The 26,611-nt window shown below is 45.8% G+C and overlaps 1 protein-coding gene across 1 annotated transcript in view; it reads left to right on the top strand.

Moving 5' to 3' along the window:
- The window catches only part of LOC136140906 (zinc finger protein 585A-like), a 78,918-nt gene that overhangs the window by 39,971 nt on the left and 12,336 nt on the right, over positions 1-26,611 (top strand). The window contains exon 14 of the mRNA XM_065899051.1: positions 10,634-10,648. Within this exon, the coding sequence (XP_065755123.1) occupies positions 10,634-10,648 (15 nt within the window). The remainder of the gene's footprint in view (positions 1-10,633; positions 10,649-26,611) is intronic.

The raw sequence follows: 26,611 nt of genomic DNA, 5'->3' as shown, positions 1-26,611 counted from the left end.
AAACAACGCTCAGAATGGGAGAAAATATTTGTAAGTGAAACAATGGACAAAGGATTAATCTCCAAAATATAAAAACAGCTCATGGAGCTCAATATCAGGAAAAAAAAAACAATTAAAAAATGGGCAGAAGACCTGAATAGACATTCCACCAAAGAAGACATACAGATGGCCAAGAGGCTCATGAAAATATGCTCAACATCACTAATTATTAGAGAAATGCAAATCAAAACTACAATGAGGTATCACCTCACGCCAGTCAGAATGGCCATTATCAAAAAATCTAGAAACAGGGACTTCCCTGGTGGCACAGTGGTTAAGAATCCATCTGCCAATGCAGGGACACGGATTTGAGCCCTGGTCCGGGAAGAGCCCACATGCCGCGGAGCAACTAAGCCCGTGCGCCACAACTACTGAGTCTGCACTCTAGAGCCCGTGAGCCACAACCACTGGGCCTGTGTGCCACAGCTACTGAAGCCTGCGCGCCTAGAGCCCATGCTCTGCAACAAGACAAGCCACCGCAATAAGAAGCCTGCTCACCACAACGAAGAGTAGCCCCCCCAGCTCGCCGTAACTAGAGAAAGACCGCATACAGCAACGAGGACCCAACGCAGCCAATAAATAAATTTTTTAAAATCTAGAAACAATAAATGCTGGAAAGGATGTGGTGAAAAGGGAACCCTCCTTCCCTGTTGGTGGGAATGTAAATTGATACAACCACTATGGAAAACAGTATGGAGGTTCCTTTAAAAACTAAAAATAGAACTACCATATGACCCAGCAATCCCACTACTGGGCATATACCCTGAGAAAACCATAATTCAAAAAGTCATGTACCACAATGTTCATTGCAGCTCTATTTACAATAGCCAGGACATGGAAACAACTTACGTGTCCATCGACAGATGACTGGATAAGAAGATGTGGCACATATATACAATGGAATATTACTCAGCCATAAAAAGAAACGAAATTGAGTTATTTGTAATGAGGTGGATGGAGCTAGGGTCTGTCATACAGAGTGAAATCAGTCAGAAAGAGAATCAAATACCGTATGCTAACACATATATATGGAATCTAAAAAAAAAAATGGTACTGATGAACCTAGTGGCAGAGCAGGAATAAAGATGTAGACATAGAGAATGGACTTGAGGACACGGGGGAGGGGAGGGGGAAGCTGGGGAGAAGTGAGAGGAGCATCGACATATATACACTACCAAATGTAAAATAGTTGGCTGGTGGGAAACAGCAGCATAGCACAGGGAGATCAGCTCAGTGCTTTGTGACCACCTAGAGGGGTGGGATAGGGAGGGTGGGAGGGAGGCTCAAGAGGGAGGGGATATGGGGATATATTTATGCATATGGCTGATTCACTTTGTTGTACAACAGAAACTAACACAGTATTGTGAAGCAATTATACTCCAACAAAGATGTGTTTTAAAAAATAATATTGGGGGCTTCCCTGGTGGTGCAGTGGTTGAGAGTCCGCCTGCCGATGCAGGGGACACAGGTTCATGCCCCGGTCTGGGAAGATCCCACATGCTGCGGAGTGGCTGGGCCCGTGAGCCATGGCCATTGAGCCTGCGCATCCGGAGCCTGTGCTCCGCAAAGGGAGAGGCCACAACAGTGAGAGGCCCGTGCTGCACACACACACAAAAATAATAATCATAATCATAATTTTGGTAACATAAAAATATAATACCTACAATTTTTTAAATAATGAAATATACCGCATTTTATAACATATATTTGCTTTTAAAATAGGTCATGAAAATATGTCTATATGTATATTTTCCAGGTCTAGTTGTTTTTTTTTAACATCTTTATTGGAGTATAATTGCTTTACAATGGTGTGTTAGTTTCTGCTTTATGACAAAGTGAATCAGCTATACATATACATATATCCCCATATCTCTTCCCTCTTGCATCTCCCTCCCTCCCACCCTCCCTATTCCACCCCTCTAGGTGGTCACAAGGCACCAATCTGATCTCCCTGTGCTATGCGCCTGCTTCCCACTAGCTATCTATTCAGGTCTATTTTAAAGTAAATTACAGACATATCTCACTTCACTGGTAAATACCGAAGCCTGCATCTCTAAGAAATAAAGAAAATCTTTGCAACCACAATATTATTATCACATAATGAAATAAATAATTTCTTAATATCAGCCAGTGACCAGTCCATATTTAGATTTCCTTGGCCCCCCAAGAAAGGTTGAAAAATTGTTGTAATTTATCAGAAACTGATACGTCAAGCCTTGAAAACAACTCAAGCACAAGTGATCTTCAGCTAAGCCAGGAAGGGAGAGATGCAGACATATAACAAATGGGGACACATCTGCCTCCCAGTCCACCAGCTCCCTCAGCTCCCAGCCCTACAAAAGAAGCTAGTGAGGGGCCTGGGAGGAGAGAATCTGTCTGCCTTTTTTACTTCTGTCCTGGCATTTTCTTCACAGGCCTTAGCACACAGTAGGTCCTGAAGAAACATCAGGTGAATGAATAAATAAGAGAAAAACCCCTGACCTGGCCCTGGTATCCTGTAGGGTCAGGAACCACAGTGTCTGAGTCTTCCCTGTGTTCTAGGTATCACCCAGGCCACAGCACACAGTAGGTCCTGATGAAGTGCCAGGTGACTGAATGAACAGTTGTATAGCCCCAGCACCAGCACTTGGAGTCATTCAGAGTCAGGGACCACAGAGTTGGCACTCCCTGTGCCGCAGATATCATGCAACCCAGGCCTTAGCACACAGTAGGTCCTCAGTAGACATGAATGAATAGGTCAGGTAAATGAATGAGTAGGCGAACATCCTCAGCACCACCTCTGCAGCCTTTCACGGTCAGAGACCATGCAATTCTGGTCCATTCCTGTGATCCAAACTTTGCCCAGCCCAGACCTCAGCACATAGTAGGTCTCCAAGAAGTGCCAAGTGACTGAATGAGTAGTTTATACATCCCAGCGTCAGCCCTGGAGTCATTAAGAATCAGGGACAACAGAGTTGGTTCCTCTGTGTGCCCCAGACATCACTCAGACCATAGCACACAGTAGGTTCTCAAGAAATACTGAGTGACTGAATGGATAGTCGAAATGCCCAGCCCCCGCCCTAGAGCCATTCAGGGTCATGGACCACACACAGTCTGGCTCCTCCCTCTGACCTTTGCTCAGTTCAGGCCTATGCACACAGTAGGTGTTCAGTAAGTGCCAGGTGAAATGGGTGAATGAGTAAAATGGAACCTAGTTTACAGACATGGTGCTGAGTTCAATGACCCGAGAGAACAGAAGAAACAGGCCCTCTGCAGCTGAAGAGCTGCGGGTCAGCCCCGCCTTGTGTGGGGGTGGGGCCACAGGGCCGTGGGCGGGGCCACAGGACTGTCCACTGAGCCCTCCCACCAAGACTTCAGGGAGAGCCTACCTGGTTCGAGTGCGCAGGCGCAGAGGGCTCCGGCGCCCCTTGAGTCCACAGGCACCAGCCTGTATTCGCTGGGTGAAGGGCTCCCAAGCTGATTTTGACTTCGTGGGGGACTGTGCTGCTCCGGCCTCGCGTGTAGGCTGGTTGGCCGGCTGTGACCTCCTGTCCCTGCCCAGGAGCAGGGATGGGCTGTAGGGATGTGTGTGGCGAGTCTGCCCTGAGTCCCTCCTGCTGCAGTCAGCAGCCCCCAGAGGAAGCAGGAGTTTGTAGACCCTCCTGCTGCAGAAAGAATGGAGCCCCCGCGAGGTCAGAGTCTGAGTGTCTACAGCTGCAGAAGGAGCTGAGCCCCTGGAGCAGCAGTCATCGAAAATGTTTGTTTCGGAGCTTTTGAAATTTAGGGATATAGATAAGGTCAAGAGGAAGAGAAGTGGACAGTCCATGAACACCACGGTGCTGGATGCTGAAGCCGCTCCCTGGTGGCAGCTTGCAGCAAGCCCACCGACCCCAAAACCACTCTCACAACCGGAATTGCCCATCCTCGGAGTAGGCAGTCTCATGATGAGAATTACAAGCTATGGACCAGCGGCTGGGCATCCCAGCTATTTCCGTATGATTTTTAATTTGCCATATTTGCCAACTTATTTGACCTATTTCCCCCTCCATCACGTACCCCACATACTATATGCAGATACTACCCTGGGTCCAACATCTCCGTTCCAGGAGGGGACAGAGCAGCTTCAAGCATTTGGGGGAGAGGGTCCAAGAGGCTGGGGCCCCACAAGGTGGTGTGGGTGTAGGAAGGGTTCCTGGGAGACAGAGCCTGATCTCTGCAGCCCTCTCCAATTCAACCTTCCCAAGACCAAGTTTCTCTGGGGAAAGCCACCCGAGTAGGAGGACGCCAGAAAAGAGCCGCATTAATCCGTAATTGTCAGGTGGTGATACGGGCTATAAGGATGATCAGAGTGAACTGCGGAGGGGGTGGTCAAGGAAATCCTCTCTAAGGAGGCGAACGTTGGAGCAGAGACCTGTAGGACTGAGGGAGCCATGTGGGCTTCTGGGGGAAGAGCATTCCAGGCAGAGGTCCATTCCAGAGCTGGGGCAAAAGTCCTGAGGCTGGTGCACGATGCGCTTGTTGGAACAGCAAAGAGGCCAGTGCAGCTGGAGCAGCAGCTGGAGCAGCGGAGGGAGCAAAAAGCAGAGATGGGGGCGCAGGCGGGTTTGCGTGCGGCTGGCCCGGCTACTGTGAGGACTTCAGCTTTTACTTGCTGAGGTGTGCATTATACATGGTCTTAATTATGGTTTAATGGGATCTGCCTGGCTGTTGGGTGGAGAACAGAGCATCAGCGGTGCTGGTGGAGACTTTAATCATCCATGAAATGAGGTTCCTGGCATGTGGTAGAGCCCAAATAAATAACCACTGCTAATATGATTTATAATACTAGCGTGATTATTTTCAATATGTCACAAATGTGATTAAGAATACCGGCTCCGGGCTTCCCTGGTGGCGCAGTGGTTGAGGGTCCGCCTGCCGATGCAGCAGACACGGGTTCGTGCCCCGGTCCGGGAAGATCCCACATGCCGCGGAGCGGCTGGGCCCGTGAGCCATGGCCGCTGAGCCTGCGCGTCCGGAGCCTGTGCTCCGCAACGGGAGAGGCCACAACAGTGAGAGGCCCGCGTACCGCAAAGAAGATAAAATAAAAAATAATTATAAAAAAAAAAAAAAAAAAAAAAAAAAAAAAAAGAATACCGGCTCCGTCTGAGCTAATCACAGTCCCTTGGCCTGGACATCTATGATGGTCTCCACAGGCATCTCCATTCCACTCTTGCCCAGCTGCGCATCATTCTTCGCCTGCTCCTCCAACAGCTTGTTCCTGCCTCGGGCCTCTGCATCCTTTATTGCAAGACTCTGGTCCCTGCAGCCAAGCAGCGACGGGAGGTGGGGTGTGTGTGACGAGAATCTGCCCTGAAACCACCCCCGCCTCCCCGCCTTGCCAAGTAGGTAATGGGGGTGGTAGCTATTCTCCCAGGCACGTGGAGAAGGAGAAGGAGGTCACCCCCAAAAGGAAGGTAACTAGGAGGCCAGCAGAAAGTCCTCAGCAATATTTTTAGACCTGGAGAACCAGCTCTAAACTTTTTTCCTTATAAATCCATTCTTTACTTGGACAATCCTCCCCTTCCAACTCACTGCTTTTGTTCCAGGAATACTTAATACATTAAAAAAAAAAAAGATATACTACCTCCCCTGCATATTTCTAGTAATTATCTTCCAAGACCCAGGAATCTTTTCCCAGCATTTCCAAGAATACCATTCCTGAAAAGAGATATTTTATTTTAAATTATTTTCTGCATTGGTCAATGCCTTTTACAAGTAACTTCTTTAACACACCTTACATATCCTCATTTACATATTCAATCATCACAACAGTTCATTCCAGCTCTAAATGAAGCTGATTTCATCCTGAACTTTGGTGTAAGTGAATCTATAATGAATCTCTTTGCTTGAGTTCATTTGAATTGAGACTCTCCTATTTGCAACCAATAAAATACTAATGAATGAAACAGCTGAGGCTTGTGTTTCTTTCTTCTAAGGGCCAGTTGTTGGCTTGTTGGGTGCAATCATCCAGAGAGGGGAATGGAGAGAGAGAGAAGCCCATACTTCTCCTGCCCTGATTTCTCTAGCAAACTCGGGGAGGCCACTGAAAGTCCTATTAAAACAAAATGACTGGGCTTCCCTGGTGGCGCAGTGGTTGAGAGTCCGCCTGCCAATGCAGGGGACACGGGTTCGTGTCCCGGTCTGGGAGGATCCCACATGCTGCGGAGCGACTGGGCCCGTGAGCCATGGCCGCTGAGCCTGCGTGTCTGGTGCCTGTGCTTTGCAACAGGAGAGGCCACAACAGTGAGAGGCCCGCATACGGCAAAGATAAATAAATAAAAAATAAATAAATAAACCCAATACATGTTAAAGGAAAACAAATTATAAACTAGAGAAATAATGGACATAAATAAATCCTAATGATGGTTCTTCAGAAACTTAATAATAAACTAGATAAAACTTTGACAAATCTAATAACCACAAACCGAAGTTGAAAGGCAGAAAGGGAACAGAATAAAATAAAGAGAAGATTTTGTTTAATTATAAAATACTGTGCACAAATAAGCTAATCATCTTGGGGGGGAAGCTTAGTGGAATGAAGCATAGCCTAGGGGATAAGAGAACACTGTAAATCATAAAAATTAATGGAGTAAAAAGTATTCATAAGCTAATAACATGAGAAGAAATGGAGAAAGCCATCCAACAACTCACTGAAACGTCCCCTCCATAGCTCTAGGACCTGATTACTTTACTGGTGAATTCTTTCAAAATGTCAAGGAATTGATACTTCTCAAGCTACAGAAAGTATTCGAAAGCACAGAAAAAGGTTAAACTTTACTCAAGTCCTTCCATGATGCAAGCTTAGCCACGATACCAAAACTTAACAAAGATAGCACCAGTCTTACATAAGAAGATAGAGGCAAGAATCCTACAGAAAATATCAAGAAATAGAATTCAATATCTGAAAAGACTGCTGTACCACCATCCTAAGAATGCAAAGATGATTTGTAGTTAAGAAATCTACCAGATTTTATCGCTCCTAAGTTGCACGTGTTCACCTTCTCTGAAGTCAGGATGCATCTTCCACTTGGTGGCATCTTACATTTAAGTAGCATTTTTTTTCTTTCTCAGGGGTATACAAAATAATGCGTGTTTTACAATCGATGATGTCTTAAGGTCAGTGAAATACAGTAATTCAAAACCTCACACAAAAAGGTTAAATACAAAAGAAAAATCATCTCAATGGATGTTTAAAAGGCATTTGATAATATTCAAGACCTATTCCTGGTTTTTAATCAGGGCTCTTCCTTAACATGACACAGGGCATCTATTTCTAAACAATAGCCACTTTTATAGTTAAATGTGAAACATCATAGGCATCCCTGTTAAAACCAGGAACAAATAAAGCACACACACTACCAAGACTATGGTCATTTGTTGCGGAGCTTTTGACCACTCCACAAAGCCCTGAAACACACACACACAAAAAAAAAAAAAGAAGAAAGAAAAACTATAAATATCAGAGGGGGAGCCACCATTGTCACGTGCAGGAAAATGGGATTACAGGATTGGGAATGAGACAGTGTATCAGCTGTAAAGCTGTTTGAATTAAAAACTACAAACTATAGCACAGGGAACTATCCTCAATATCTCGTAATAACCTATAACGGAAAAGAATCTGAAAAAGAAAATTTATGTATATGTATAACTAATCACTTTGCTGTACACTTGAAACTAACACAACATTGTAAATTAACTATACCTCAATAAAAACAAATAAAAAAGTATACAACAAAGTGACCAGATATAAATATACAAAAGTAAGTACTATACCTATGTCCTAGCAGAGGAAATATCAGAATGATGATACATGTGGTGAAAATTTCAAAATGATATATAAATTCTCACAGTTGCAAATACCACCTGTACTCTAATGATCTTCACATGTACGTGTGTGTGTGTGTTTTTCTTGACCCAACCCCTCTCTTAAATTCCTGACATAAATCTCACTGTATACCTGCCATCTCCGCTTGAATATCTCATGGGCATCTTAAACTTTACATTTCCCAAATATCCTAATATCCCTCCCCACTGGCCAAAAAAAAGCTCCTCTTGCAGTTTCCCCCGAGTCTACCCCTCAGGTCCCTCCAGGCATCCAACTGTGGCACCCTTGACTCCTGTCTCTCAATACTCACCTCCAACCCACCAGCCAATGCTGTTGGCTTCACCTTCCAAATACATCCAGATGCTGACCACTTCTATCCACTCCCCCCAGTACCACCACACCGGTCAAAGTCACCATCACTCTTGTTTCTTTCTTTGTTTTAATTCAATTTCAGAGTTTATTTTATGGGAAACTGTACCACTATCTTACACCATACTGCCATATTAACTCGACATGGAATAAAGACTTGAATGTAAAACTTAAAACCACAAAACTCATGGAAGAAACATAAGGCAACGGTTCCTTCATATTGGTCTTGACAATGATTTTTTCTTTATACGACAACAGAAGCACAAGCAACAAAAACAAAAATAAACAAGTGGGACTACATCAAACAAAAATGCTTCTGCACAGCAAAGGAAACTATCAACAAAAGGGCAAACTATTGAATGGGAGAAAATATTTGTAAATCATACATCTGACAAAAAGTTAATATCCAAAACATATGAAGAACTCATGCAACTAAATATCAAAAAACAAAACAAAACAAAAAAACCTGCAAACAATTGGGTTAAAAACTGGGCACTCTTGTTTCTTATCCTGACACTCCCCTCACCCCCAATTTCTTTTGTATGCGTCAGCCAGAGCGATCCCTCCAAAGCTAAAGTCACTCTGCCCCAGCCACTCTCACCTCCAAGCTTTGCAGTTATGCTTTCTCCTGACTGGATATCTCCGCCACATCTTCCAGCTCCACATTTTCCACCACAACTTTAGAAACCCCCGCCCGCACCACTCTGTATAGAACAGCATCCCCCAATACCTCCCCACGGTAGACCACCCATCTGCCCTCCCCAGCTCTCTTTCTCCCGTGTCCAGAGAGGGCAGAGATTTTAGTTTGCTCGTGGCTGTATCTCCAGTGCCTGACCCAGAGTCCAAGTTTATAAATATTTCTCAAATGAATGAATGAATGGAAAGACAGGGACTTCCCTGGCGGTCCAGTGGTTAGGACTCTGTGCTTCCACTGCAGGGGGCACGGGTTTGATTCCTGGACTAAGATCCCGTATGCTGCGTGGCACGCCCCCCCCCCAAAAAGGACATACCACAACGAAGGATGGGAAGACAAAATGTTTAAAACGGTGACAATTCTTCTGCAAAATAACGATGAGTTAAATGCAATTGCTATTAAAATATCTGGGAAGTTTTGGGAATGGGCATGAATGAGTTATCTGGAGAGCTAGGCAGTGGTGAACATTAAAAAAATTCTGTTAAAGGAGAGAAATGAAGGGGACACGTACTATGAGATGTTAAAGCATGTTATAAACCATTAATGGGATTCTCATCTCTAATCTTTGGGAAAGGACCAATTCCTCCCTCTAGCTTGCTCTCCCCCACTGGATGCCACCTCATTTCAAACCTTCCTTTTACAACCTGGAGAGAATAACCCACGTCAGCTGTTCCCAAACCTGGCAGAGCATCAGAAACCTCTTGGGGGAGTTTTTCACATATTTTGGGCTCTACCGTGGGAATTTTGGATTCAGTGGATCTACATTCAGAGATCTTATGAAGTCCCTAATAATCCACACTACAGAAAATGAAGCCAACTGGATAAACATTCATTCTCCTGTGGCAACAAAAACAAGGATAACCTAACAATTCATCTGTTGAGGAAATGGGCATGACACAACTGCTGTATAGAATATTCGGCAGCTGTAAAACGTAATTTTTAAAAAGGATGAAAGTGATCAGGATGGAAAGTTATCCAGACGATATTGTTGTGAAAACACCAAATGGCAGAATAATAATCTTGCTATAATTTCCTTTTTCGGGGGTTAAGAAATATATGTCATTTACTGTAGGACTCTATTTATACGAAGGCAAAACGAATCTATGCAACCAGAAATCAGAACTGGGATGAGGGAGTGAGTCAGACTGGAAAGGAAGATGAAGGCATTTTCTAGGATGATGGCAGGTTGGTTACGCAAGCATATGTGTCGACACTTACTGACATGTGCATTTTATTGGAAATAATTATGCCTCCTTTTTTTTGTTTGTTTTTTTTTTGGCTGTGCTGCGCGGCATGCAGGATCTCAATTTCCCCGACCAGGGATCTAACCCGTGTCCCCTGCAGTGGAAGCAAAGAGTCTTAAACACTGGACCACAAAAGAAGTCCCAGGTATTCCTCCATTTTTAAAAAGCAGAGTATAAATTCAGGAAAATGTAAAAAAAAAAAAAGTTTTAAAAAAGAAGAAAATGTAGTTAATATGGCTCATCTGAAATCCAAAAATTTTACACATACACACACGCACACGACACCACACGTAATGGACCCGTCAGCGCCTCACTTAGTTCCTCTTTGTTTCTCCTCCAGCTGCTGTGAGTGTTGGCTGCTAACTTGATGGTTTATGGTTTATATTTATGGTTGCCCCCTTTCTCCTAAGAAATGCCCTTTGCTAAGAGGAGCCACCTCTCTAGAGAGTTACCTACAAGGTTACACTCACTGTCCACAACCAGCGATGGGAGATAAAAGCCTCCCCACTGGCTCAGAGAAGGACTGGTACTATTCACACTCCAGAGCTCCCTGTGGGATCAGACTGAAGCCGGACCTCAGTTAAACCCATATAATACTTGGCTCACTCCCTCTCCTCCTTCCCAGCCTCCCTCACCCCTTACGGGTTCTACCCGAGAACACACTTCCTCAATAAATCCCTTGCACAAGAATCCTAGTTCAGTCTCAACTTCCAGGAAAAAAAAATGCCTGCAAGGAAACGGGACAACCTTCTAAAAACATTCTGTTGAAGTATAATAAGCAAAGAGAAAATTGCATGTATCCTACAAGCGTGATGAATCTCCGGAAGGTGAATCGTGTAACTGGCACCCAGAAGAAGAAGCAGATCATTATCAGCACCCCAAAATGTCCCCCTCTCATGCTCCCTCATTTACCCCACCTCGAAGGGAACCAGTATCTGGATTTCTAATGTTGTAGATGAGTTTTGCTTTTATAGCAACTTTTACCAAGTCTATTTCTTTCCTTACCTCATACTCTGAGAAGGTTTGCATTTGTGATGCATGCTTGTATTTTATGGTATGGGAGTGATGGGACTATTTTTTCCTCCCTGCTTTCCTATGTCTGGGGCCATAGAGTGGGAATTTCTGCCTCTTAGAAATGTCAGGGGACTTCCCTGGCGGTCCAGTGGTTAGGACTTCACCTTCCAATGCAGGGGGTGTGGGTTCTATCCCTGGTCGGGGACCTGGGATACCACATGCTTTTTGGCCAGGAAGCCAAGGCATAGAACAGAGGCAGTATTGTAACAAATTCAATAAAGACTTTAAAAATGGTCCACATCAAAAATAAAAATCTTAAAAAACACGAAGAAATATCAGGGTGCTTCCCTGGGTGGTGCAGTGGTTGGGAATCTGTCTGCCAATGCAGGGGACATGGGTTTGAGCCCTGGTCCGGGAAGATCCCACATGCCGCAGAGCAACTAAGCCCATGCGCCACAACTACTGAGCCCGTGCACCACAACTACTGAACCTGCACTCTAGAGCCCATGTGCCACAACTACTGAAGCCTGCACGCCTAGAGCCCGTGCTCCGCAACAAGAGAAGCCACCACAATGAGAAGCCCGCGCACCACAACGAAGAGTAGTCCCCGCTCGCCGCAACTAGAGAAAGCCCACGCACAGCAATGAAGACCCAATGCAGCCAAAAATAAAATAAGTAAAATAAATTAAAAAAAAGAAATATTAGGAAAGTAACTCCTTTCCTCCCCTCCATTCCTTCACTCACTCCTCCCCACCTGAGGGGTGGAGGGACATAACTGAGTAGTGGGATGGGGAGAAGCCCTCACCCCTTATCCCCAGTCCTCTCTTGGGGGAGGATAAAGTCCCCAGACAGACAGGATACTTTAGTGGTTAAGAAAGGCACTGGATTCAAATCCCACCCCTACCACTTACAAGCTGGGTGCTCTGGGGAAAGTGTACTTGACCTCTCTGTGCCTTAGTTTCCCTGTCTGTAAAATACAATTGTAACAGATCCCACATCAAGAACTATTAAGAGAATCAAATAAATTGATTTAGCCCCATGGTGAGGGCTGTGGAGCCTGCCTCTTATTGATATTAAAGGTCTCTGGTCCCATATGGCCTGATCTTCTCTTTTTTATTTTTTGGAAGGGGGCCACCTATAGGAAGGAGGCTGTGTCCATGCAGAAAGGTCACCTGGGTCAGGACCCACCGCCCACCCCTGCCGGGTCCCAGCCTGTGCTCCATCAATGTTGGTTGAATGAGCCATGACGGAGTGAATAAGTGAATGAATGAATGATGTCACAGAGGTCTCTGGGCACCTCGCCCACCCTAGCTTCATCTTAAAGGGAGGGAAACCATACTACTTCACAGGGCTCATGAATTAATAATGAGAGCTAGTGAGCGTCGAGTTAATAACAAGAACCACCCAAGACATGGAAGCAACCTAAATGTCCATCAACAGAGGAATGGATAAAGAAGATGTGGTACATATACACAATGGAATATTACTCAACCATAAAAAAGAATGAAATAATGCCATTTGCAGCAATATGGATGGACCTGGAGATGATCATACGAAGTGAAGTAAGTCAGACAGAGAAAGACAAATATCATATGATATTGCTTTTATGTGGAATCTAAAAAAGTGATGAAAATAAACTTATTTGCAAAACAGAAATAGAGTCACAGATGTAGAAAACAAACTTATGGTTACCAAAGGGGAAAGGGGAGGGGAGGGATAAATTAGGAGTTGGGGATTAACATACACACTATACTGTATACAAAATAGATAACTAATAAAGACCTACTGTCTAGCACAGGGAACTCAATATTCTGTAATAACCTATATGGGGAAAGAATCTAAAAAAGAATGAAAATATGTACATGTATAACTGATTCACTCTGCTGTACACCTGAAACTAACACAACATTGTAAATCAACTCTACTCCAATAAAAATTTTTTTTTTAAAAATGTAAAATAAAATAACAAGAACCACTTAGAATCATGTCAGTCCCATAATACATGTGACATCAGTGCGTGTCTTACCTGGATCACTTCCAACCAGCTGGAGGTTCCTAACTGGTTTCTACACCTCTGCCTCTCCCTCTGCCTCATCCAATCTCCCTTCCTTCCTCAGAGGCCAACAGAGTGGTTTCTGTAGATCCCCAAATCCCCAGAGGCTCCTCACCGCCTACAAGATACACCTGGGGACTTACCTGGCAGTCCAGTGGTTAAGACTGCGCTTCCACCGCAGGGAGTGAGGGTTCCATCCTGGTTGGGGAACTAAGATCCCACATGCTGCGCGGCCAAATAAATAAATAAATAAAAATAAAAACACTTCTTTAAAATTAAAAAAAAAAAGATACACCCAACCTCCTTGGCGTGGAACTCAGCAGTGAGAGGGTCCTGTGAAACGTAAGCTGGAACCTTCTCTGCCTTACAGTATCCACCCAACTCAGAGTGAAAGCCAACATTTTAGCATGGTTGACAATACCCTACATCATACACCCCCATCACTACCATGACCTCATATCCTACTATTCCTTTCCACTCTTCTCCAGCCAACCAACACCCCCCAGCCCTGCTGTTCCTCACGCATTCCAGGCGCACTCCTACCTCAGGGCCTTTGCCCTTGCTGTACCCTCTCTGCCCAGAACCTCTCCCCACCAGATATATCTGCCAGTCTCACTCCCCACCTCCTTCAGGTCTGTACTCCAATAGCTCCCTCTCAGGGGTACTTCCTTGACAATCTTCTTAAAATAGCAACCTTTACCCTCGCCTCGTATGCCCATAACTCTGCTTAATTTTTCTCCATAGCACTTATTACCATCCAGCATGAAGTATGGGTTAGCTACTCATTTTGCCAATTGTCTGTCTACCTCGGTGACTGTGAACCCATGAAAAGAGGAGCCATCGCTCTCCCATTCACTGTTGCACCCTCATTGCCTTGAACAATGCCTGGCAAATAGTAGGTGCGCAACAAATAGTTATGGACTGAATGAATGATCCCACTCATCCCAGTCCCTGCTATGCCCCTAACTCCAGTGTTTCCCCAAATGTGCCTTATTACATCATGCCTCCGTCTTTGAACATGCTGTTTCCTCCCCTGCTCTGCCTAGGAAATTACTCATCCCTAAAATCTCAGGTATGGTGTCTCTTGGGTATTCAAGAATAAACCTCCTGTCCCACAGAGTTACTTTCTTCTTCCATTGAGCTATCTCACATGCAGCCAGCACTTATTTCTACACTATCATGGTTGGTTGTTCAGCTTGCCTCCCCCCACCTTGTGTCAATAAACCTTTTCCTGGCTTGAGCCAGTCCAAGTTGGATTTCTGATATACGATTGGCAGATGGGACCCTCATGTGTTGCCAAGAGTGGTTATGTGGTTTTTCCCTAATGTATAAGATAAATATGTAAATAAAAGAACCACTGTTATTATTTCACATGTTGATGTCTTATGCCCCCCACAGAAAACACTAGGTATTTCAGTGAAAGGAATGTGCTTGATAACTCTTTTTGGTTTTATTTGCAGTACTTGGATTAAAACCCAGTAGGTAGTTAGTGGTTGGATGGTTGGATGGTTGGATGGACGGTTGGATGGATGGATGAGTAGGCATATGGGTGGATGAATAGTAGCCACATCCTTCCAACAGCCAACAGGTAGTAGATAGATGAATGCGTGGGTAGATAGATGAGTGGATAGATGGATGGATGAGTGGGTGGGCTGAATGGATGGAGTGGTTGCATATGGATGAATGGGCAGATGATTGGGTATATAGATAACTGGATATATGGATGGATGGAATGGGTGTGTGGATGAGTAGGTAAATGAAAGGCTGGGTGGATGAATCAGAGGACAGATGAATGGATGGTGGATGTTCAATGGGTAGATGGATGAATGGATAGGTAGAAGGGTGAGTAGTTGGGAGGGTCGATGGATGGATGAATAAGTCAATAGACAGATGACCTCACATGGATGGATGGATGGATGGATGGGTATATGGGTGAGTAGACAGATGGATGCTTGGGTGAATAAATGAGAGGACAGATGAATGAATGGTTAATTTATGAAGGATTTATGAGTGAAGGGTTGGAGGGTACACATGAGTGGAGTTGCCCCCGCCACCTGAGACCCTCCACTCCATGTCTGACTACCATGGAATATGTCCTGTTTCCCATGGGAGACCTCTTGGGGCTCACATCCCCAAACAGACTTTTGTGGGGCAGGGAAATTCCAAGCTGAGGAAGGGAGTGTGACAACCCACTGAGATCTGCAGAGTGGGGCATCATCAAAAGAGGAAGGAATTGCCAGCTTACCTGGGAGTCCTCTGACTCTTCGTCTTCCTCCACCGAGCTCCACTCCTGGGGATGCCCAGTCTCGGGAGAAGGTAGGTCTGGGTGAGGGGAGGAATGGAGGAGAAAGGAGTCATGAGTGAGTGACCAGGCCAGCTGGATGGGTTCTGCTTTCTTCCTGTCTGCCAACTCTCTTCTGCTGATATCCTAAAACACACACACACACACACACACACACACACACACACACACACACACACACTCTGCCCATGTGGTTCAGGTGGGGTGGAGAGAAGGAGAGACCTGAATTCTGATCCCATTTCTGTCAGTAACTACCTGGGAGACTTAAAGTGAGTCACCTGATGTGATCCACCACCTGAGCCTCTATTCCCTCACCTGTCAAATGGGTACAATAGTTCCTTCTCTACAGGCCTCTGGCAAAAACTGAGTGAGAAAGCAGAAGAAAAAGCCACAGAGTTAAACCAGGAGGAACAAGGCTTCCCCAGGTTCCAGCCTCTGGTGAAGAAATCTCCCCATATTCGAACCTCAACATCCTTCTCACTCCTCAACTGGATAGAACTGGGGGTTGGACCAGAGACGGCCATTTTCCACTCTTTCTGCACCCAGGTCCTGCCGGGAGCCCCAAACCTCCTCCTCACTGCCAGAACTGACATTTCTATTTCCCACAACTTCTGTCCCAGATCTGCTCATCTCCTGTGGAAGGAAGGACCTTTCCTAGTAGAAGGTCCAGCCCCCATTCTCCTGTGGGGGTGCCTTTCAGGTGTCCCCATCTCAGCAAATGGCACCACTCTTCGCCAGATGTTTGGGCCAAAATCCCAGGGGTCACCCTTGATATCTCTTTGTTCCTCCCCTGTCCACTCCTGGACGGTTGCAGGAATCTCCCAACTGGCCTCCCAGCTTCTACTCTTGACCTCCTAATCCTACGGTTCATTCTCACACGCAGCTGGACGCAGAGTTTCTCAACATGGGCACTGCTGGCATTTCAGGCTGCGAAATCCCTGCGGTGGGGGGTCCTGTTCTGTGCAGCGTAGGACACTAAGCAGCATTGCTGGCCTCCACCCACTAGATGGCAGCAGCATTTCCCCAGTTCTGATAATTCAAGATCTCTTATGTTGCCTGGGGAGGACAGTGGGGTGTAACATTGTCCCCAGTTGAGAACTACTGATTTAGAAGAATCTTTTGAAATACAAATGAGATCCTGTCTTCTCCTCTTCAAAACTTTCCAGTGCTCTCTCAATACTCAAGTAACACGCAAACTCCTTGCCAAGGTCGACAAGATGCCCCATCACTGGTCCCAGATTATCTCTATCATTTTTCCCTCCCATCTCCCTGCTCTGTTCCCCGTGGTCTCCCTGAACACAGCAAACTTGCTGCCAATGTGGGGTCCTTGCACGTGCAGCTCTGGCTGCCCTTGAAGCTGTTCCCCCATCTTTGGAACAACTGATCCTTCTTGTGCTTCTCCCACCTTCCCCAATCACACTGTCACACCCCACCAATCATCCTGTTTTACTGTCTCCATAGGTCTCGTCAGACATGACCTTTCTCTTTATTTTGTAACTTCTTTCTTTAGTGCCTGTTTTCTCCTCTAGAATTGGAGCTTGGGACTTCTCTGGTGGTCCAGTGGTTAAGAATCCACCTTCCAATGCAGGGGACGCAGGTTCGATCTCCGGTCAGGGAACTAAGATCCCACATGCCGCAGGGCAACTAAGCCCATGTGCCGCAACTACTGAGCCCCCATGCCACAACTAGAGAGAAGCCCGCATGCCACAGGAGAACCTGTACCCCACAATGAAAGATTGCGCATGATGCAACTAGGACCCAATGCAGCCAGAAATAAATAAATAAATATTAAAAGAAAAAGAAGAATCGGAGCTCTACAAATCCATCTTGTTCACGGCAAGACCCTAACGCCTGGCACATAGTAGTTGCTTGTGATAGATTTTTGCCCCCAGTGGCCTCCAGCTTGTTCACTGCTCCCTGTGTCCACACCCTTGGGCTGCCCTCCCCACTCTGCCCCACTGATTCTGAGCTTTACCATATGGCTTATTTTGACCAATGGCCGGTGAAGAGCTGGGTTGCCAGTGGAGGCTAAAAAAGTGCTTGTGACCTGGGGTTTTCCCTTGCTTGCTGGTCCCAAGAACTCTGCAACCACCCCCGTGAGAATAAGCCTGGGCTAGCCTGCTGGAGGCACATGGCTTTAAGTCAGCACCATCAAACCAGCTAGACACACCAGTAAAGCCATCTTAGATGAACAAGCTGCCCTTCAGCTCACTGCAGCTGCACTGCGGGAGCCGACACAGGCAAGGGCAACAGAACTGTCCCCTGAGGCCACATACATTGCCAACCCACAGAATTGTTAGCAGCTAAATGACTGTTGCTTTAAGCCACTCAGTTTGGGGCTGACTTGTTACACAGCAAAAGCTGACTGACACAAGGCTCCATAAAACTGTGTTGAAAGGAGCAAAGGAATGAAGTCATGTCTTTCCCTAGGCTCTTCCATGACCTCCCCCCCCTCCACAGAACCCCTGCCCCTCACCTTTCTTGTCACTGTCACAGCCAGAGGCCCCAACCTCCACAGCCACGCAGTCCTTGGTGAGGGAAGCACGCTTCTCCCAGGCCCTGTCCTCCTGAGACAGCAGCCCCTGCATCTTCTCAGGCCTGAGACTGCATCTCTCCAGGAGGCTCAACTTTAAAGGCAGGCTTCTTCTCCTCTCCCCAGTCCAGGGTTCTGTTGGGTTTCCCAGGGAACAGGATTCAGAACCTGAGGACAGACAGACATTTAGTCACTCAACAAATACTTACAGAGTGCCAGCCCTGTGTCAGGCATTATTCCTAGGTGCCAGAGATACAGCAGTGAGGGAAGCAAAGCTCCTTTCCCTCTTGGGGCTTACATTCTAGTGGGGGGAGAGAGACAGACAGCATGCCAAATGACAGCATGCACACACACACATACACACATTCCACAATCCAAAGTATAGAGCTAGAAGTTTTTAGGAAAAGAGAGTTACCCCCATAATCCCTGTAGCTACAGAGAGAAGGATCCTACTCTTCCCTCCAGCCCCCTATAGCATGACTTTCTCCTCTGCTGTCATTAAGAAGAAGAAGGAGAAGGAGAAGGATTTGCCAAATAAGGGTTAAAAAATCCAATTTAAAATTAAATATTCTTTAGGGCTTCCCTGGTGGTGCAGTGGTTAAGAATCCGCCTGTCAATGCAGAGGATACGAGTTCGAGCCCTTGTCCAGGAAGATCCCACGTGCCGTAGAGAAACTAAGCCCATGTACCACAACTACTGAGCCTGTGCTCTAGAGCCTGCGAGCCACAACTACTGAGCCCGCGTGCCACAACTACCAAAGCCAGTGCGCCTAAAGCCTGTGCTCTGCATCGAGAAGCCACCACAATGAGAAGCCCGCGCACCGCAACGAAGAGTAGTCCCCACTCGCTGCAACCAGAGAAAGCCTGCATGCAGTAATGAAGACCCAACGCAGCCAAAAAATAAATAAATAGATAAATTTATTTTTAAAAAATTAAATATTCTTTAATATTCTCATTCTATATCTTGTCAACTTGAAATTCAGGAGGCTGTTTGCAGGAAGCTATCTGAACTAAAATAACTTGACATATAACCATTTACCTTGAGACTCTAAAGCTGGTTTCATGTTCTTGTTCTAGGACACTGTATGTATTACCCATGTTGCATGATATAACCCACTGACTGTCCTCGTGAATAGTATTTTTTTTTTAAGGAGTACGTTCTCCTGGTGTGAATGAAAAAGCTTTTTGTAAGTGTGGTCTTCCTTGCTTAGGTTTATGCAAACAGAAATTTTATCAGATTTTAAAACCACAGAGCACATACTCTAGATTTAAAGGGAAGTTAGTGACTCAACAATCAAATGTAGGTGGGGACCATGTTTGGGGTCAGACTCAAGGAAACCTGCTGTGAAGAAAAAAATTATTTTTTAGACACTCAAGGAAATTTGATTATGGACTGGGTGTTTGATAATATCAAGGATTTCTCAACGGTTTTGTTGAGTGTGTAAGTGGCCTTATGAATAGGTAAGAAAATGTCCATCTTATTATTTCTTAGAGATGTTTTTGTAGTATGCAGGGGTGTATTGACGGGATGGCTGAGATTTGCTTTAAAATTCTTCTGTAAAGAGATAAAGAGACAAAAGGGGATCAGAGCAAACATGCAAATGATGATTGTTGAGCCCAAGAATGGAGAGACAGTGGCAGGCAGTGCTGTCCTTGTACCCATGAGTAGATATGAAGCTTTTTCATAGTGGAACTTAACATATAAATTACAAATATGCAGAATATCTTCTTTTCTTCTGCCTCACCAATCATCATGTAGGTCTTCCTTACAGAGAGGGCTGGCTCACAGGCCCCTGAAACCCAAATTCAAACACATTCCCCAGACACCTCTGTCCGCTCCCCCCAGCACGCCCTGTCCCCTGGGACTCCCGCTCCACCATCTTCCTCATCAGTCTCTGCAGGCTTCATTGGCAACTTGACCCCTTCCTCACCCTTACATCCAATTGATCAATCCCTGAGCCCACCTGCTCTGTCCTTTCTCTGCTTCTGCCCCCTGTGGTCCACTCCACAGCTGAACCCCCACCCCGATCCTGTCCCCTAACCCCAATCTCCAGTCTATCCCCCCAGCTTCACCCTCCACAAGACATTCGCTGGTCAAGACGCTTTCAAGGCATCCCATGCGGGGCAGAGGCCAGCTTCCTTTCTTGGTCTCTAACCCTCCACCACCACAGTCCCTGCACTCGCCCATTATCAGGTCAGCCCAGGAGGCAGGTTTAACACACCCAGGACTACAGAACACTGAATCCCAGGGAGATAATTCCCCCTCTTCAGCACCCTTTAAAATTTCTTTTTTAAAAAGCTGAGTGAGTAGGGACTTCCCTGGTGGTCCAGTGGTTAAGACTTTGCCTTCCAATGCAGGGGTTGTGGGTTTGATCCCTGGTCAGGGAGCTAAGATCCCACATGCCTTGTGGCCAAAAAATCAAAACATAAAACAGAAGCAATATTGTAACAAATTCAATAAAGACTTTAAAAGTGGGCCATGTCAAAAAATCTTTAAAAAAAAAAATGAGTAGGGAATTCCCTGGCAGCCCAGTGGTTAAGATGCTGCACTTCCACTTCAGGGAGCACGGGTTCAATCCTTGGTCAGTGAACTAACATCCCACATGTCGCACGGCCAAAAAAAAAAAAAAGTAAAGTACATATAACAAGAAATGTTACCATCTTAACCATTTTAAAGTGTACATTCACACTGTTGTGCACTCATCACCACCATCCTTCTCTAGAACTCTGTGTATCACACTCTGTCCCCATTAAACGCAGGATCCCCCCCCCCACTCCTCCTCCCCCAACCCCTGGCCACTACCATACTTATGGGATCTTAGTTCCCCAACCAGGGATTGTACCCAGGCCCTCAGCAGGGAGAGCACAGAGCTCTAACCACCGGACTACCAGAGAACTCCCCAGACTACTTTCTGACTCTTTGAATTTGCCTACTGTAGGCACCTTGTATAACTAGAATCACACAGTATATTTGTGACCGATTTATTTCACTTAGCAGAGGGTCCTCAAGGACATTACTGCTAGAAAAGAAGGGAGGTAATTTAAAGGAAAAAGAGGGGTAAGTCCTAGTTGGGGAGCTAGAATGAGAGAGTAATCTCGAAGGTGGGGAAAGAAGGGCTGGTGTTAATAAGATGCTAATTGCCGCCATCACAGCAGAGTGGTTAAGAGCAAGGTGTGGGTGCGAGTGCGCGGCGTGAATTTCCGCTCTGCCATGCATTAGCTGTGTGACTTTGACAGGTCACTTTAACCTCTCTGAGCTTCAGTGTGCTCAGCTGTAAAATGAGAGTGCTGGGAATTCCCTGGCAGTCCAGTGGTTAGGACTCTGTGCTTTCACTGAAGGGGGCACATGTTCGATCCCTGGTTGGGGAACTGAGATTCGACAAGCTCAGCGGTGTGGCCAAAATAAATAAATAAATAAATAAAAAACATAAAATAAAATGAGGGTGGGACTTCCCTGGTGGCGCAGTGGTTAAGAATCCGCCTGCCAAGTGCAGCGGACACGGGTTCGAGCCCTGGCCGGGAAGATCCCACATGCCGCGGAGCAACTAAGCCCGTGCACCACAACTACTGAGCCCGTGTGCCACAACTACTGAAGCCCGCGCATGGCAACAGAGACCCAACGCAGACAAAATTAAATAAATAAATACATAAATTTATTAAAAAATAAAATAAAACGAGGGTGGTGATGATAACAGCAACTTCCTCCCAGAGTCGTTGTGAGCTTTCATACACAGTGAGTACCTAATGAATGAAGGAACGAAAAGGTTTTTCCTCTTCCTGGCTCGTCCTTGCCCTTCTGTGTGGGCTTCTAGACATCCTGCCCGTACTTCAAAGCTGAGCTGACACATCACCACCCCGGGAGACCCCGTGAATATTTGCCACCCATAAAGTGCTCGAATGGAAATGACTTTTTTCAAACTATTTCTCAGCCGGAACTTTGTGCCAGGCCTGTGCTGAGCATGGAGAATCTGAGGATCAGTTGAGCAAGGTCACAATCTCCTGGAGGAGAAAGACAACTGAGCAGAGAGGATTAAACAGAGCATCCAGTACTGCTTTGAAGGTAAAAAGTAAGTAACGCATATACACTGCTTAATAGCTATTACCTGTATTATTATTGTTTATTCATCTTTACAATGCAATGACCACCGCCTCTCCTGGAGGCTACATCAAAATTTTAAACTTTTTTTTTGGCTGTGTTGGGTCTTCGTTGCTACGCATGGGCTTTCTCTAGTTGTGGCAAGCGGGGGCTTCATTGCGGTGTGTGGGCTTCTCATTGTCGTGGCCTCTCTTGTTGCGGAGCACGGGCTCTAGGCACGTGGGCTCAGTAGTTGTGGCGCACGGGCTTAGCTGCTCCACGGCATGTGGGATCTTCCCGGACCAAGGCTCAAACCCATGTCCTCTGCATTAGCAGGCATCCGCTTAACCACTGTGCCACCAAGGAAGCCCCCAAATTTTAAACTTTTGACAAAGCCATAGATGGGGGGAAAATAGTCTCCCTTTAGAGTCTTATTTCATTTCCTAGGGAGACGGAGGAAATGTACATGTTTGTTGGCCAGATTTATCTTCCCTTCTGTGAATTGCCCATTTGTACCCTCCCTGCATTATTCTATTTGTTTCTTTTTTTAGCTTTTACTTATTGATTTACAGGAATTCTTTATTCTGGATATTGACCCTTTGCCTGTTACTCTGCCTGTGGCAGATATTTTCTCCTGGCCCGTCCCTTTTCTCCTCACTTTGCTTACACTGTGCCTGAAGTCTTGGATTTTGATAAAGTCCAAGAAGTCAATTTTTAAATGCTTTTCCTCACCTTACTCTCATAAACACACTTTCCTGTAAGATCTCATACTTTACAGTATTGTTTTAGATGTTTGGTTGCTTGAACCTTCTGAAATTTTTTTGAATGACGTGAGGTAAGGATTTAACTTTCTTTTCCCAATGGAGAGACAACTGAATAATCCTGGTTACTCAGAAAAACAGCCCAAATAACTAATTTATCCAACAGATAGGATGAGCAAATGCATCGTATGTAAATTATCTTATTAATCCCAGCAGCCCCAAGTGGTAGGTGTTATTAGCCTCGGTTTTTTTGTTTTGTTTTGTTTTGTTTTTTTCCAGAGAAGGGAACTAGGCGTAAAGGAATTAAATGATTTGTCCAGAGGATACATGACAAGACTGAAAGAATTGAGATTGGTTTTCTTACGAGTATCCATCTATGTCACATAATTGGGAGGGGAAACTTCCTTTGTTTAGCTGTTTAGGAGGTGGGTTTCCAGGCATTCCAAGGATAGGTCAGTATGAAGAGGGGAGAGATAGATTTTAGAGTAAGACTCTTAATTCACCCTCACTATTTCCTTGTTGTTTGTTTGTTTGCCGCACCGAGTGGCTTACAGGATTTTAGTTCCCAGACCAGGGGTCAAACACGTGGCAGTGAGAGAGCCAAGTCCTAACCACTGGACCATCATGGAATTCCCAACCCCTCACTACTTCTTATAATAACCAGTCGTTTAGTGCAGGAGACCAGGTCGGGGAGCCTTCAGGGGGTTGAGAGCTCGGCCTCCTGACCCAGATCTACCACAAACCAGCTGTGCAACTTTGGGAAGTGAATTAACTCGGTCTCAGTTTCCTTATCTGTAAAATGGGGACAATGAAGTTCCTACCTCACAGGCTATGGTGAACATCAAGTGAATAATACACATGCTTCACATATATTGACTGCTCAAGAAATGTCATCATGTTATCATTATTACTAAGCACCAGGGTCTCAACACGGGGAAAATTCCACAAGTGGTCCTGATAGTTCAGATAATTAAAGGTTGTTCTTAAAAGAGACTCAAGTTTGAGGAGCTCCCTCAAGGCCCTGGGGAGCTGGGGAAGGCTGCTGAATGACTTCTTGGGTGAAGATTTCTTCCCAAAAGAGAAGAAGGCAGTGAGGAGACAGTGTCTAGAATCTCATTCTATGTCTTACTCTCATTTTTCTCAAACTTCTGTCATTCATGTATCTCTTTATCAACGTTTGCCATGTCTCTGCATTAATGGATACCACCTTATGACTGTTTCCATTTCCACATGACATCTGAATATAAGTAAATAGTCATTTATCTAACATTTTTATTGTAAATGATCTCGTTTTGTAAAACCCTTTCAAAAGGACCTTTACAAAGGAAACTTTAGAGCAGCCTTATAAACCGAAAGCCAGTTTCATGTGCCATTACAAAAAAAAAAGGAAATAAAATCAGGATTAATAAATCATAGCTAGAAGCTGCTGCTTGGTGTGGTAAATTGAATTACTGGCCCACGTTTTTCATCTTCCTGCTGTAGCATAACACATTTTCCTCTTGCTGTAGCCTCATGGCAAGCCAGGGCGTGGAGAAGTAAACTCTGGTTACCGTGAGGCTGTGGTAAAGGGTAAAGATGTATTATTTCCATGAGCCTTGTCCCTTTGCTAATTGTGCTTTGTATCCTTTCACTGGAATAAACCACAGCCGTGATGAGTTCAGTGAGTTCTCCTAGTGAATCACCAAACTTGGGGGTCATCTTGGGGATTGGCAACACAGCTCTCAAACCTTGGGCCAGCACAGATGACCACCGTTCTACCAGAAGTTGAGTGCTGTTGACATCTCTTTGGGGCTCCATGAGTAGCTGACAATTTATTCATTCAACAAAGACTTATGAAACAGCTGTTACGTGGCAGATGCTGTCTTGGGTGACTAGGACAATCAAGATATATGACTTGATGAAGTTTACCTGCTAGTCGTGAAAACAGACAATGGACAAATAAACCCAAAAATATAAAATAAAATATAGTTTGTGCTAGTTCTATGAGGTACATGACATATGGTGAGGCCACTTTCGATGGGAGGTGGTCTTTTTGAAGAGGTGGCATTTTGAGCTAAATCCTGAAAGGTGGAAAGGAGCCAGTTATGCAAGAATCTGTGGCAGGGAGAACAGCATGTGCAAAGGTCCAGAGGGACAACAAGGAGGCCAGTGTGGCCAGAGCAGTCAGGCAAAGGAGGCAGTGATGGGGGATGGGGTCAGAGAGGCATCCAGGGTCTTGAAAGCCACAGTAAAATCTTTTTTTTTTTTTTTTTTGGCCGTGCTGTATGGCATGTGGGATCTTAGTTCCCCAACCAGGGACTGAACCCGTTGCCCCTGCAGTGGAAGCGTGGAGTCTTAACCACTGGACCACAAGGGAAGTCCCCCACAGTAACATCTTTTTTTTTTTTTTTTTTTTTTTTTTCGGTATGCGGGCCTCTCACTGTTGTGGCCTCTCCCGTTGCGGAGCACAGGCTTCGGACGCGCAGGCTCAGCGGCCATGGCTCACGGGCCCAGCCGCTCCGCGGCATGTGGGATCTTCCCGGACCGGGGCACGAACCTGTGTCCCCTGCATCAGCAGGCGGACTCTCAACCACTGCACCACCAGGGAAGCGCCACAGTAACATCTTTGAATGTTATTGTAGGTGTGTTGGGAAGTGATGGAAGGGTAGAGGAAAGGTGTGATATAATCTGATTTAGATTTTCAAGGCATCACTGAAACTATTATGTAAGGAATGATACAGAAGGGGCTATAGGTACAGAGGATCAGTTAGGAGGCTGTTGTACACCAGGTGAGAAACAATTGCATTTGGTGGTGGCAGTGTGTGTGGAAAGCAGTGGACAGATTCAGGGAATACTTCGGAGGTGGAGCTGAGAGCCCTCACAGATGGTCGGAATAGAAAGAGTGAAAGGGAGGAATCAAGGATGACTTTGGGGCTATGAAGCTGACCAGCTGAGTGTCCTGCAGTGCATTAAGTAGGGTCACGTTTGTGTGTGTGTGGAGAAAACCCAAAATTCCCTTTGGGGCATGTTAAGTGTTCGATACCCGAGTTTCTGAGGTCAGCACCAGGAGAGCCTGGATTACTCAGATATCAGGATTCGAAGACTCTGGGGGTGAGGGTTAGGAGTGGGCTCAGAAATCTGCTCAAAGAGCACAGGCATCTAGCAGGGGCAGTAACAAAAGTAGGCTCCCGGTACTGTCCGCGGTTCTGAAACCCTTCAGGCGGATCTGTCCTTGGTGCTGAACCGGCCGTTCCTGAGCTGTCCGTGGTACTGAACCTCTAGGAACAAGAGCTGGAGACTCTTTCTCCCTCTCTCTTCCTCCCTCCTTCCTTCCCTCCATCTCTCTCTGTCACTTTTTCAAAGTACCCACCCTCCTGGGAAAGGCCCCGCTGTTGCCTGGAAACAAAGCGCTCTAGAATGAAAGCAAATGAGGGGAAAAAAATCTGCAGTCATTTTTTTTTTTTTTTTTTTTTTTTTTTTGTGGTATGCGGGCCTCTCACTGTTGTGGCCTCTCCCGTTGCGGAGCACAGGCTCCGGATGCGTAGGCTCGGCGGCCATGGCTCACGGGCCCAGCCGCTCCGCGGCATGTGGGATCTTCCCGGACCAGGGCACGAACCCGTGTCCCCTGCATCGGCAGGCGGACTCTCAACCACTGCGCCACCAGGGAAGCCCTGCAGTCATTTTTAAGAGGCAGCTTTGGCTCTTA

Source organism: Phocoena phocoena, chromosome 20, assembly GCF_963924675.1.
Source record: "Phocoena phocoena chromosome 20, mPhoPho1.1, whole genome shotgun sequence".
In the NCBI taxonomy this organism is placed as follows: domain Eukaryota; kingdom Metazoa; phylum Chordata; class Mammalia; order Artiodactyla; family Phocoenidae; genus Phocoena; species Phocoena phocoena.
The sequence above is the reverse complement of the archived record's forward strand: the minus strand, read 5'-3'. Positions and strand labels throughout refer to the sequence as shown.